The 13122-nt window shown below is 28.2% G+C and overlaps 1 protein-coding gene across 9 annotated transcripts in view; it reads left to right on the top strand.

Moving 5' to 3' along the window:
• Positions 1 to 13122, top strand: part of Cdk12 (Cyclin-dependent kinase 12) — a 137225-nt gene that overhangs the window by 58818 nt on the left and 65285 nt on the right. For all 9 annotated transcript variants that reach the window (XR_012758766.1, XM_075381780.1, XM_075381779.1 and 6 more), the window contains 2 exons: positions 1678 to 1872; positions 11204 to 12444. Coding sequence is in view for 8 of the 9 variants with exons in the window: in XM_075381780.1 (XP_075237895.1) it covers positions 1678 to 1872; positions 11204 to 12444 (1436 nt within the window). In the remaining variant the exon portion in view is untranslated. The remainder of the gene's footprint in view (positions 1 to 1677; positions 1873 to 11203; positions 12445 to 13122) is intronic.

Raw genomic sequence — 13122 nt, 5'->3', positions numbered from 1 at the left:
TTTAATTACAGGTAACATCTGGAAAATAGCATTGTAATTAATAAATAATATTTCTTTAATTAAAGGTTACCTATTAATAAAATGTTTTTGAGTGCTGTGAAAGATATTAATAATATATTTCTGCATTTTTCTAACCTGTTTTACTGTCTTTTAATTTTTTTGTAACATTGATTTTGCTATTAATTAACCAAATAAATATTAACAGCACACTGTGAAATAGCATCCTGTATTGTTTAACTTTTGTTCGCTTTAGTGGAATCAGGCTTTTTTAACATTACTTCAGCTATTAGCAATTTTTAATCTTCAGGATGTGTAAATTCTTGAACTATTGAAGGTTTGCAAAAACATAATTTTTTTAAAGTTAATTTTTGATCAGCAACATAAATCGCATTTTGCTGGTACTGTTTCTTTAAATCATTATTAAGAAGCAATAATACTGGCATCATACTTACATTGACAGTCAGGCAATACATATGCTGTGGTTATCATGTGGTAATTATCATTAGTAGACATGTACAACAAATCAAACATGTTAGATTTTCTCAGTATAGGATGGTCTGACAAATGAAAAACTAATTAAGATGGACAATAATGTATATTTTTATCCTGCTACTTTAGCAAAAATAAAAAGCTGAAAAATTTGGATTCGCAGTTATTGAAGTAAACTTTAAAAAATAAACAATTGAATTAAGTTTACTTATTTCAAAATATTAGTTTTTAGTTTGTTTTTTGGGGGATAATTTTTCAGACTTAGAAGTTTTTCTATATGCTTCTGAGTTAAACTCTTATATCATGTCAGCTAGTATCTTGTCATTTTTCCATGAATCCATTAAGAAATGAGGTTAAATTAATAATGGAAAAAATTAGGTAATTCTGAATAAATAGACACAATATCATAAAAATTAAAGTATATGTAGGATGAGATGCCTGTTACCTGTCTGCAGTGAGAGAGTTGAAGGAAGATTTGGCAAATATTATTCATGTATTTCTTTCTTTAATTTTTCTGTTTTTTAATAAAATATGAATAGACTGAATATGATTGGGAGAGGGTAATATTTAGGAGACTGGCTTTATTCAGAAGATACTTAAATCAGTCCCGCTATCAGATATCACAGATGTACTGGCTCTTCAGGTCTTGGTAGCATCTTTAGTATGGAAAAGGTAACAACATTCAAAAATTAATGTTAATGGGAAAGGAGGAGAAAAGGATATGGAAAAATGATAAGAAATAGATGCGTCTGCCCAACAGAGTAGATTAGGATAGTTGACAATCACTTCCAAGATACAATTTACAATACAGTTTACATTTTATTAAATTTACCTAGAGTAATTGCCATATTTTAATTGTAGCGGATGTACTAATGTTATATTACTATTACCTCTTTCATTTTAATTTTTTATTGTTCTGAAATATCAACTTACTGTGCTGGGATTTCCAGTTAAATTCAATTTCTTATGTATATTTTATTTACATTTTTTTGTAAAAGTTTTTATTATGATTGAAGTAAAGTTTTTTTGGTAAATTTTAATTGAAGTAAAAAATGTCTGCTTTTAGTAAATAAGGTAATACTATTGTTTTTAATTAAACTCACTGTTAGAATTATACTGATATAAATATTTTCTCAGTTGTTTTGTAGTAATATATCTCTACATTTAATTCTATTTACTTTTTGATAGGTGGATACAAAATTCTCCGGTGCGGTTAGTTAGAGTCGGTGCTAGACAAAGTAGTGTAAGTCCATTATCGCATAGAAAAAGACGGAAAGCAACATTACGAGTTGACGATAGAGAAAGAAGAAGGTTAAACCACCGGAGAGATAAACATAAGGCTAGAAAAAGGCAACGTCGTACAAGATCACGTTCACCTGTCAGGTAAATTTGTTTTTTTTTTTTACTTGCAGATTTTTTGCTTATTTATTAAATTATATATAGTAGATACTACTGCTTTAGTAGATTAACTGGTAAAAAATACAGACTTTTTAATCAAAGTTTGAGGGTTAATCGAACTTTCCAAGCGATTTATTTTAACATCCTAAAGATTTGGTAGCTATTTCTACCAGGATTATTATTGTTTTAAAAAATCTAATACCGATCTATCTTCACGACCTGACAGAAAAAGTAAAAAGAGATTAAAAATTAACTATTATTGTGACTGCAAATGAATGTAATGTTATTTTCCTTTGGAGGGAGAGGACAGTTATTGTGTGTGTGCATGTGTGCGCCTGCATACACATACACACATATACTATATTGCTTTTGTAAAACTAAGTACTGTTAATTTGTTGTAATGGTTTCTTTTTACGATAATTAAGCACAATGAATAATTTGTTTATATTTGGTCAAATAAAAACATTTAGATAAATCTATAAACAAATGATATTGGTCTTGGTTCTTAAATATAAATAGTAACATTTTTATCGACTCTGTTTACATATAAATCTGTTTATTTAAAAAGATTTGTAAGCATATTTACATGTAACAAGTGTGAGAGCAATAAATTGTTTTCATTAGTTTTAACTTCATTTATTCACTCGTGTCATTAAATTCAAATTTAAATTGTAAAATAATTTTATAAATAAATAGAAAGAAAAATTTATGGTGTTGAACTTCTAAAGTTGGAAAAGAAAAATCCCCTGCAAAACTATTAACAAATAAAATTTTTAAAATGTAAAATGAAATTTTCATTTCATGTATATTGCAAATATTTATTTCTTCTGTACCTGTTGATGTTGATGATTGTTTAACAATTGATGTAGCCATCTAGGTTTAGATTAAAAAATCTTAAACCATGGTTTTTATGTTCAGTAAAAAAAAATTTGTAAATTTCTGCATTTTCGTAATTTTACACTAGGACTTCTTTCTACATTATTCCGTGTTATTTTTATAAATATTTCAAAACATAGATGAAATTTAGTATATTGTTTGTATTATCAGTGAATTATTATTATGTAACTACTTGTAAAATTGACTTCCAATTATCTATTCAGAGAGAGAGAGAGAGAGAGATTTATTTCTGCGAATAATGGATATTTTCTGTATTATTAAATAATTGACATAAATCCCAGGAAGAAAGATATGCATAATGATAGTTTTGGTAAAAAGACCAGCTCATACTGTATATGGAAAAACTTATGAAATGTGATGCAAGAAATAAAGAGAACTCTAATTCTGCATTCTACTCTTTTTGACAGAGTTCATCATTTTCCAATGTGATTGTAACTACGTCTTAATGTATATCAATATTTTCAGCCGCATAAGACACGTAGTAAAATTTGGCAACCGAATAATTAGAACACATTTTATTACTTACGGCGATTTATTTTGTTTGAAAGTGACAAAAGAAATAATTTAAATTAAATTTTGCATTAATAATATAACAAAATGCAGTGGATTGGTGAAAATATTAGAAAGGCTTTTGGCGAGGAGCTACATCGACACAAAGGGTTTACGAGTAGTACTAATGGTTTCAAGAAGGCCATGAAGATGTTGAAAACTCAAAACTTTGAACATCCTAACATATCAACAACTGATGAAAATATCAACAAAATAAATAAAAGACATTGTGATTGATAAATCGTTGATCACTATTAGAGAAATTGCTGAAGAGATGGGAATCTCTTATTTGAAATAATGTTGAGTATAAAACATTTTGAGCAGCAAAATTTGTTCCAAAACTATTGAATTTGAAACTAAAGCGACATCATAGAACAATTGTTTGAACAAATGTTACAATAGGTGACAAAATGTAAGCGTTCATTTACTGAAACAGGGTCCAGTTATCCCGAGGAAGGTTCTTTATGGACAAGGTTTTACGGTAAACAAACAATATTATTTCGTAGTTTATTTGAGGAAGTCCAATGAAAATGACTACAAATATGGGCAAACAATTATTGGATTTTGTACCATGATATCACTCTGCTAAATAATCATGGATTATTTAGCCAAAAATAACATCATATTGTTCCACAGCCTCTATATTCTTCAGATATGGAATTCTGTGACTGTTTCTTGATCCAACTGATTAAAATAACATCAAAAGGATGATCCGTAAGATGAAATAAAGTATCAGTAAGTGAACTTAGGTTATATAATAAAAAAATGTTTTGTAAATGTTTTAAAGATTGAACAAAATGTTGACATAAGCATGTTTCATCTCTAGGGTACTACTTTGAAGGAGACATTATCAGTATATAAAAATAACTTAATTCTATTTGATAAAAATTAAAATTCTCATTTTTTGACATCCTTATATATCCTTCAGTATGACTAATTCAGCACTGAATAAAGACTCGCTAAACAACATTCAATTTGATGCAAATTATAATTAAATACTTAGAAATGGAAATCGAGTAAATATTTTTCATTTAGAATGCTTTAATGGCATTTTGTTATACGATTATTATAGCTAAATATGCATTATCATTACAGTAAAATATCAGTAAATATTAAATCATGCCTAAAACTTGTGAATTATTAGATGAAAATGATTAATTAACTTATAAACTGAATTAAAGATTTTGAAGAATCAAATTATAGCATAAAAAAAATTGTAGGGATAAAATTGAGGAACTCCTCATTTTTTTCTTTTTTTTGTCATTTAAAAAAAAATGTAATATCTTGCAGTATAATATGCTAAATAGTAACTTTTGAAAGTTCATTTTATAGATACTGGAATGGATTTTCTTAATTACATTAAAAAATTAAAACAAGTATAAAAAGTATTCCTTTAAAATTATCTAATTGATTAATCTTATTTTTGATTTGTATTGTATCAGAACACCTGTTTATATATAACAGATGTTTATTTGATGGTTGCTAAGGAACTAACAAGTTGTTTATGTTGTGTAAAAATCCTCTTAATTGAATTTATTTCAATATTGTTATGGTTTTGTTGTGAGTAGGTGATTTTTTTTGTGGAATTTTTTAATTTTGCTTATTTTTTTTAATTAAAAAATAATTATCTACTGATATTATTTCATTTATTTTAACACGTTTAATTATATTTATATATATTTGAAAATGTTGGTCATTCAGTATTTTAAAAATACTATAAATATTTTTTCAATATTTTCTATTTATATTTATTCAATATTTTTTTATTAAGATAGAAGTGTGTGATGTTTTTGGAGGGTTTTATTAATGTATATTAAGATGGGTCATTCTAGAGACAAATAGCAAGAGCAGAAAAATTATTTAATTGAATGAACTTGAAATTGTGATGTCTGTACCCTTGACATAGAAAACGTTTTTTAAAAAGAATTTAAATCGTAACTTTTATTTCAAAATGTCGGCTTGGTTTGCAAGTAATGTGGAAAAAACATGCTATGAAGATTTTTTTCGAATTGTGCAAAAATGGCTGAAATTCATATGAGGATCAAACAAGTTAATTGGGCAGAACACAAGTATTGCTGATTTTCATTGTAGTGGAAGTTTTGACACCGTTTTACAAAATTGCATTAATGATCTTAGACTTATAAAAATTGGAGATTGTTGAAATTGTAGCGTGTTAGGGCAGTGGCCATTACATTATTTAGGCCAAATTATTGCAAACTGTTTTCAAGATAAACTCATGTTTGTAAAGAATTTAACTATAGTTTTTACAAAACTGCCCGAAAAGAAGTGTAATGTATTTAGGGTGAATATATGTATGCATGTTTGTTCTACTATAGTAGCTCTGTGTTTGAATCCTTAAGTTGCTGGGAGTGCGGCTATATAAATACGTAGTAGCGGAGATTTGCCAGTTGAAGCCATGGACTTAATGAATTAATGAACTGTGAACTATGAGCCTGTGAATGATTAAAATCGGTCGAATGAATATTACAAAAATAATAAATTTCTTAAATAAAATATTAAATAAATTTAAAAAAATTCTGTTTAATAATAAAATAGGCTTCTCATGGTGATTGCATATGAGGCTAGAGTGTTGAGGGGATGTGAGCACTTGGTGCGAGGCTAGACCGATCATCACAAACTGTTAAACAAGCTGACTACCTAGGTCGCTGTTTCGGAAGATGCAATGGGGTGTTCTCTATAATATCTCTATAAATAATAAAAACAAATAATTTAAAAATTAAAATGCACACCTGCCAAAAAAAAATTGGAACTAAAAATATGACAATAAATGTAACTAAAAAAAAGGGTAATAAGAATAAAGGACTAAACATCATTATGCAGTGGTTAATAAAATAAAATGAGTGACAATCAACTTTCAGACAGTTTAGTGTGTTTAAATATATTTTTCATGTTGTAGAAATAGAGCAGGCGTTTAAGGTTGTCACCAGTTCTTAAAACAAAAATAAATAAAAATAAAACAAAATATTTTTATAAACAAAAATATTTAAATGCAGTCGAGGGGGCCTCTGAATAGTAATTGTCCTGTATTAAAGGAGCTTGAATAGTTATGAGCCCCTGGCTGCACTTAAAAATTTATTTGGGCATTTTCTTATCGGTGGAAGACCTGATGAGAACTTAATCATTAGACTACCTATTTCTACAACATGAAAAATATATTTATACAAATAAAAATTGAAAGTCGATTGGTCACAGTTATTTTATCCTATTAAATACTTTGTAACGGTGTTTAGTCCTTTATTCCCATACTATTTTTTTTTTTTTTGATTTAGTCTTTTCTTTAGTTTAATTTTTTAATCTTTTATAATTCTTATCTAAATGTAATATTTTTTTAAACCCATAACCCATTTCTGTTTCAACAGAAACATCTGAGTAACCCGACAGGAAATGTACGTCAGCTACTTAACAGTATTTTAGGACTATAAAGGCCCAATTTATTGCAATTATTTGGAAGAATGACATAAAATTGATAATTAATACATTGTGATAGGCCAAAAAAATGGAAGTGAAACCATCAATAAAGGAGAGGAATCCTATTCTCTCTAAAAAGTTGTATTCTTCTGCACGATAATGTTTTCTGCCCGCACCTCTCAAACAACACAAACTACTCTGAACTCAGATCTGGAGGTGTTATCTTAGCCTTACAGTTCCAATCTAACAGATTTTTTTTTGTTTGGTCCTCTTGATTTTTACATGGCAAAATGAGAATCTGTCAAGATGTGTAAAAGATAATGGTTCAGATATCAAGGGGAACAATTCTTTATTACGTGAATAAGAAAGGTTATAGAAAGATGGGACAAGTGCCTAAATGTAGCCGGGGATTATTTTTAAAAGTGGCAGTAGTTTCATGTCGTTAATTAAAAATAACATTTCTAGTCATTTATCTCTTTAATTATTGTACAATCCTTGTATTTTTTCATTTAAATTTAAAAAAAATAATAATTTGTATTAAACACTTTATTAAAAAAAAGTATTGGGTTTGTAATTTTATTTTTTGTATGAGTAATTGGAAACATAGACTATGTGATCTTATGGTCAAACTTTTTAAGTTTGAATACAATAATTTAAAACCAGATGATTTACAAAGTAAAATGTTTATTTACAGTGTTACACAATTAAATACTGCACTAATTTTCTTTGATTAATGGCAAAATTAGGTCAGTTTTTAATTTTTTTATTATGCTAACAAAATATTAAATACATGATGCCTTAAGTATTAACCAAATTAATTTAATGTTAGTAAAGATTGTTTAGTCTGTATACAAAAGATATTAATCAGGGTAAATATCCAGATCTGTAAGTTCTGTATGCAGGCCTAAGACACAAAAATACAACAAAAAATCTAGTTTATACTAGAAACTTGCATCTATTATTATTTTCGTTGTTTATATATCACTTGGATATTGCTGTATTACATATTCACATTTAGTTAATCAAATTATTATAGAAAACAAACTATTCCTTTATCTTATTCCTTTTTGTTTTTCTGTTTAAATCTTTTACTTTTGGTGGTAGCAAGTTATAAATTTTAGTACTGCTAAATTCGACATTTTTTCCCAACCTTTTTATATAACATTTAGGCAATATTATATTTTTATGTCTGGTGTTACTATGACTTTTGCTTAAATCATCTTTTATCCTACATGTTATTTATTTAGACTGATAAAATGTTTTCTTGTCTGTAAACTGCATTTACATGTTTGTTTACCAAAAATATTATAGTTTGTAAGTTTTATATTATGTTAGTAAAGGCTCTTTCCCCCCTCCCCGAGCTATAATTCCATATCTTAATCGATTCAAAAAGTGCATATCACTAGTTTATAGAACTTCTTAATTTAGCAAAAATATATAGTAAGCATATATATTTACAATTTATTATACATGCACTTCCCATTTTAAGCTTACTCATATATACACTAACATATTTTTTAATTTTTACTCTTTCAAGTGGTATTTTACTGTATTCTGTTTTAGTTCGGTTGCTTTCAATCCATTCATCCTTAATTTTTATTTCAAGATTCCCTGGATGTGTACCCGGATGATTTACTAAACCCGTGAAATATGTTTATATAATAATGTTTATAATAGCAATAATTTAATGATATATATTCTAGTAAACAATTTGTTTACTATTTTTGCAAGAGAAAAGTAAATCATGTTCACTATGTAGTTCACAATATAGCAAAAGATATCATCATTTCATCTTTATCTAGTATTTTGAGAAGATCGTTAATATATAGAATGAATATAGGGAGGAAATCATTAATATGTAGAATGAAAAAAATCTGTCTTAAGTGAACTCTGCAGAATACCTCGTAACACTTTGTTACGGAGCTTTTTTTTGTATCTCCAACTTTTTACTACCTGTGTTCTGTTTTCCAAATAATTTTTAAATAAAATTTTTATTAACCCTCTTAAAACCAATTTTTTTTCAGTAAACCTTAATTTCTTTCACTCTTATATTTTAATCTGTATTTTGTCATTTTAGTATTTGTACTGTTTGTGAAGCAAAAATTGTGAGTTACAAATAATAGTAAAAAGAAATGACTTATTCATAAGTAGATAGTTATTATTTTTAAATAGTGCTGAATAAGGTAGCGGTTTATATATTCCTTTATAAATAAAAATCCAGAATACTGTTGGAAAATCGAAATCGTTAACTCGCAAGTTCTCCCTGGGTTTATAATTAGTTGAATTATGAGTATTGCATTCATAGAATTTGCCCCAATTCTCTGAAAATATTTCTTTTTATCTGGAGTAGATATAAAAAAAATTATTTTACAAAAAAATTTTCACAAAAATTTATTTAAAAAAAAATTTCCCTTTCATTCATTCTTCTTATTTAAAATGAAGTAAACCATTTATTGTGAAAACAGATTTATAATTTATAAATTGGTTTGATTTAATATTTTAGTTAATCTGAATTTAACATACTAAGTTTTTCTACATGAAAGCAAAATTATTATAAAGTGTAGTTTACAGTGCAGAATGCATTTCACTAAATCAAGGAAAAGTATACAAAATATAAATCATTGTTAGAAGGGTACTTTAACCTAGCAAAATGGACTGTCATGCACACCATATAAAATCAAAGCTGTTTGTTGACATTTAATAAAAGTGGGCCCTAATAGATCCTAACAGAGAGAATTTTTTAGAAAGAGACAAAATTGACATCAGGTGTTAAAAGACCTCAGAAGTCTTATGAAGGTTTCCAAAAGGAAAACAAAAACAACATAGCATGAAAATGAAGGAGAGTTGGAATAATTGGAGACCGATCAGAAACTATTAAGAGTCCTACAGTGACCAGTGGGGATCCAAAAAAAAGAAAAGTTGAAAATTTATATATTTTTAAATCTATAAATTTTAGATCTGTTTTTCAATTTCATTTTGCAAACTTGTCATCAGTAAATGTAAAAAATTAACTCTGATTAAATTCTAAGTGTAAAATAAAAGTAAGTGTAAAAAATGTACAAATAAATAAAAAATTTACCTTATAAAGTTGATAACATGGTTCACACTTTTTGTTGAAGAAGCAAATTCATTGTCCAGATACTTCATAAAGTTATAATTAAAAAATGAAAAAGCAACATATATCTAATTTTAGTGGGTAATGCGTGTTACTACATCAAGAACTGGGGGAAGTAGATGATTTCAATAATACGCAAAGTCTGTTTGTTGGATTTTTAGTATGAGATTCAAAAATTGAATCCTGTAATTGAGAAGTTATATTAACCTTTCTCCAGTTAATTACAGCTTTAAAATGATAGGAACAACAATCATTATGTGAACCGAGGAGTTGGATTAATTTATATGTTATGACTACTTGGTGTTAGGGTCATATGTGTATAGTACATTCATTAATTAATAAAATATACACTGTATAACGTAACCCACCATAATTTTGCGCCTTAGGGCCATCAAATGCCTAATTAAATAAGGAGTGGCAAATTATGGAATTTATGATCGGTTAACATTATAAAGTTTTTGTTTAACTTTGTGATATTTTTCTTTCAACTGAGAATCAAAAAGATATTTTTTTTAGAACATGTTAATATTTAAAAATATCAAATGAAAACATAGCATAATTCACTTGAAAGAAAAGTATTTACGGATAAATTTAGTACATTATTTATTTAACCGATGAATTAATTCACTACATAAGATTGTATGTGGGAATATGGAATGAAAATTTGTAGCATGTGGAAAATATGCCGTGTCTGATCAGGAATTGAACCTGTGATCTCCAGATGAAAGACAAGACGCTATACTTCACCATGAGATTGGCATTTAAAATTTTTTTTCTTTTTAAAATATCAGTTCTTATTTTTAAGAAGACGTGTATTTATTTTTTTGTGTAGAGTGTTTTCAATGAGCCAATGGATTTATTGAATACAGTTTTGATACAACGTACTTAATGAATGTTATATTATTGACTTTCTTCCCCTGCAGTTTCTTTAACAATTTTTTTTATTTATTTTATAAATAAAACAATGATTTCCTTAAAATGTTGTCTTCAGTCAATGCTATTTTATCTTATTATTTCTTAATTAGTAAGAGTGACATAAAGTAATTGTTTTCTTTAAACATGCATGTCTTTCAAAAAACTGATGTTATGTTAGAAAATCTGACCAAGATGATATCATTTTAGAAATGGTGCAGTGTAAAAATTAAAAGCAGAGTATTAACCAGGATTAATTACCAAAATATTACTAATGTCAAAAGATATTGCATTTAAAATTACTGCCGAATAAAATAATGGCCATTACCCTTTTTATAAAACACACATTTTCAGATTGGTATCAAATTAAATAGTGGTTTTACTGTAACTTTTTTGTTTGTTTTTTTTTTTTAGAGTTCGTCGTTCAGTAAGTCGATCAAGAAGCAGGAGTCCAGTGCGAAACACATGGAGACGTTCATCTAGATCCCGTTCACCGTTGCTGCCATCATCGAAACGTTACAGCCGATCGCATTCATCCGATTATGGATCGAGAAGACCAGCTAAGAAACGATCACGCTCAAGATCACCCAGATCAAGATCAAGATCTCCTGGTTCGTTACAAAGAGTGCGTGAAATATCGGCAAAAGTGAAAATGAGTGAAACTAGTTTATTCGCCGAATTAGTTAAAGATCGAAATATGCGTGAATTAGCGATGAAACGGTTAGCCGCATTAAAAGAAAAAGAAGACGATGTAGTGGAAGTTGTTGAAAGTAACAGTGATAACTCTGTGTCTGTTAACAATAATAATAATAACGTTACATCGGCGATACCTTCTGTTATGACGACAGCCAGTTCGGGGTCAAACGGCGGTGAAAAATCAGTTGTTGATATTAATGACATTCCTGTACCGAAAATGGATTTAAGTTCGCAGTTAGCAACGATCGATAAATCTTCGTATCCGCTTTCAATGGATCCATCCGCTTGTTTACCGGACGGTGTAATTAATCAAACCGGCAATAAACAGGTCATGTCTTCATCTTCATTGTTACCACCTCCATTACCTCCATCTGTTCCAACAAATATGGAGTTAACACAAAGTAATACACCACCACCGCCTCCTCTTCCTAATGTAAATGAACTGCTGCCGAATTCTGAACAAAACGTAAGACTAATATCGAATATAAGTAGGACTAGTGATTTAACAACGTCTAGTAATATTAATAGTAACAATAAGAATAGTGTTGTGTCTAATGTAAGTGCTGTGATATCATCATCGTCTTCGTCTTTAACGGATTTAAATGTAAAAAGTGCTAGTGAACTATATAGTAAGGCATTAGCTCCGACTGTAGTCCAGTCAAACTTATCGACCCTTGTTCCTACGGCTGTTGATAATAAGTTATCGTCGTCATCATCTGGGTCATCAAAACCGAAAAGTTTAGTCAAATTACCTATGCCTCCCGGCATCAATCAGAATGACCTTGAAAGTATCGATTCACCACCTAGTCATTCACCAAGTCCCACACCGCCGACTTCGACTGCTGTTATTGTAACTAATGCCACTATTACTGCAACTTCTACCACATTAGTACCTGAAACTAAAAAGAATAAGACACCTCCTGCTAGGAAAGGCATTAAGGATCTTCCGTTACCACCAGGTATGTTTGTTTTTGTTTTTTTTAACAGTTTTAATAATGGCTTTAAGAAGGTTCTTTTATTATTTATAACTATGAAACTGGAAATATTAAAACTTAAATGATTGCTCGAGAACAAAATTAAGATTAAGTTAATATTAACAAGTGAAATTTGAAGAAAACCTTTTTTTTTAATGTAGTTCTTTATAATAAATGAAATCTGTAAATTTCTATTTGATTATGAATTTGAGAGAACAATACAACAAAATTGTTGTTCTTCTGATGCACACAGGTAAATTAATTCGAAGGTTCCATACCTCTAGTATATTACATAAATAATTATATAACGGCTCCATTTACTTTTGAATATAAAATTGCGTTTTCTCTGAATGTTATAAAAAGTTAATTGTTCCAAAAGGTTTTTATTCTCCAATTGATATAATTTTATTGTAATGAATTCAACAAGTAAAATGATTCTTCTTAAAAAGACGCATCCTTGGTTAAACAGTCTCCTCCAAACAAAAAGTGTATTAAGTTTTAGAAGTTGTTTTATAGGGGATCTAGGGTTGATTTAAATCAGGTTTTGTTGCTTAGTTTCATGATTTTCACAAGTAAAATTTAAAAGTTAGTATGAATCCTCTTTTGATTATCTGTGAAAGTGACAAATCTTTTTTTGTAAATGTAAAAAACTAATGGAAATTT

The sequence above is a fragment of the Lycorma delicatula genome, chromosome 13, assembly GCF_047948215.1.
Source record: "Lycorma delicatula isolate Av1 chromosome 13, ASM4794821v1, whole genome shotgun sequence".
Classification (NCBI taxonomy): Eukaryota; Metazoa; Arthropoda; class Insecta; order Hemiptera; family Fulgoridae; genus Lycorma; species Lycorma delicatula.
The sequence above is the reverse complement of the archived record's forward strand: the minus strand, read 5'-3'. Positions and strand labels throughout refer to the sequence as shown.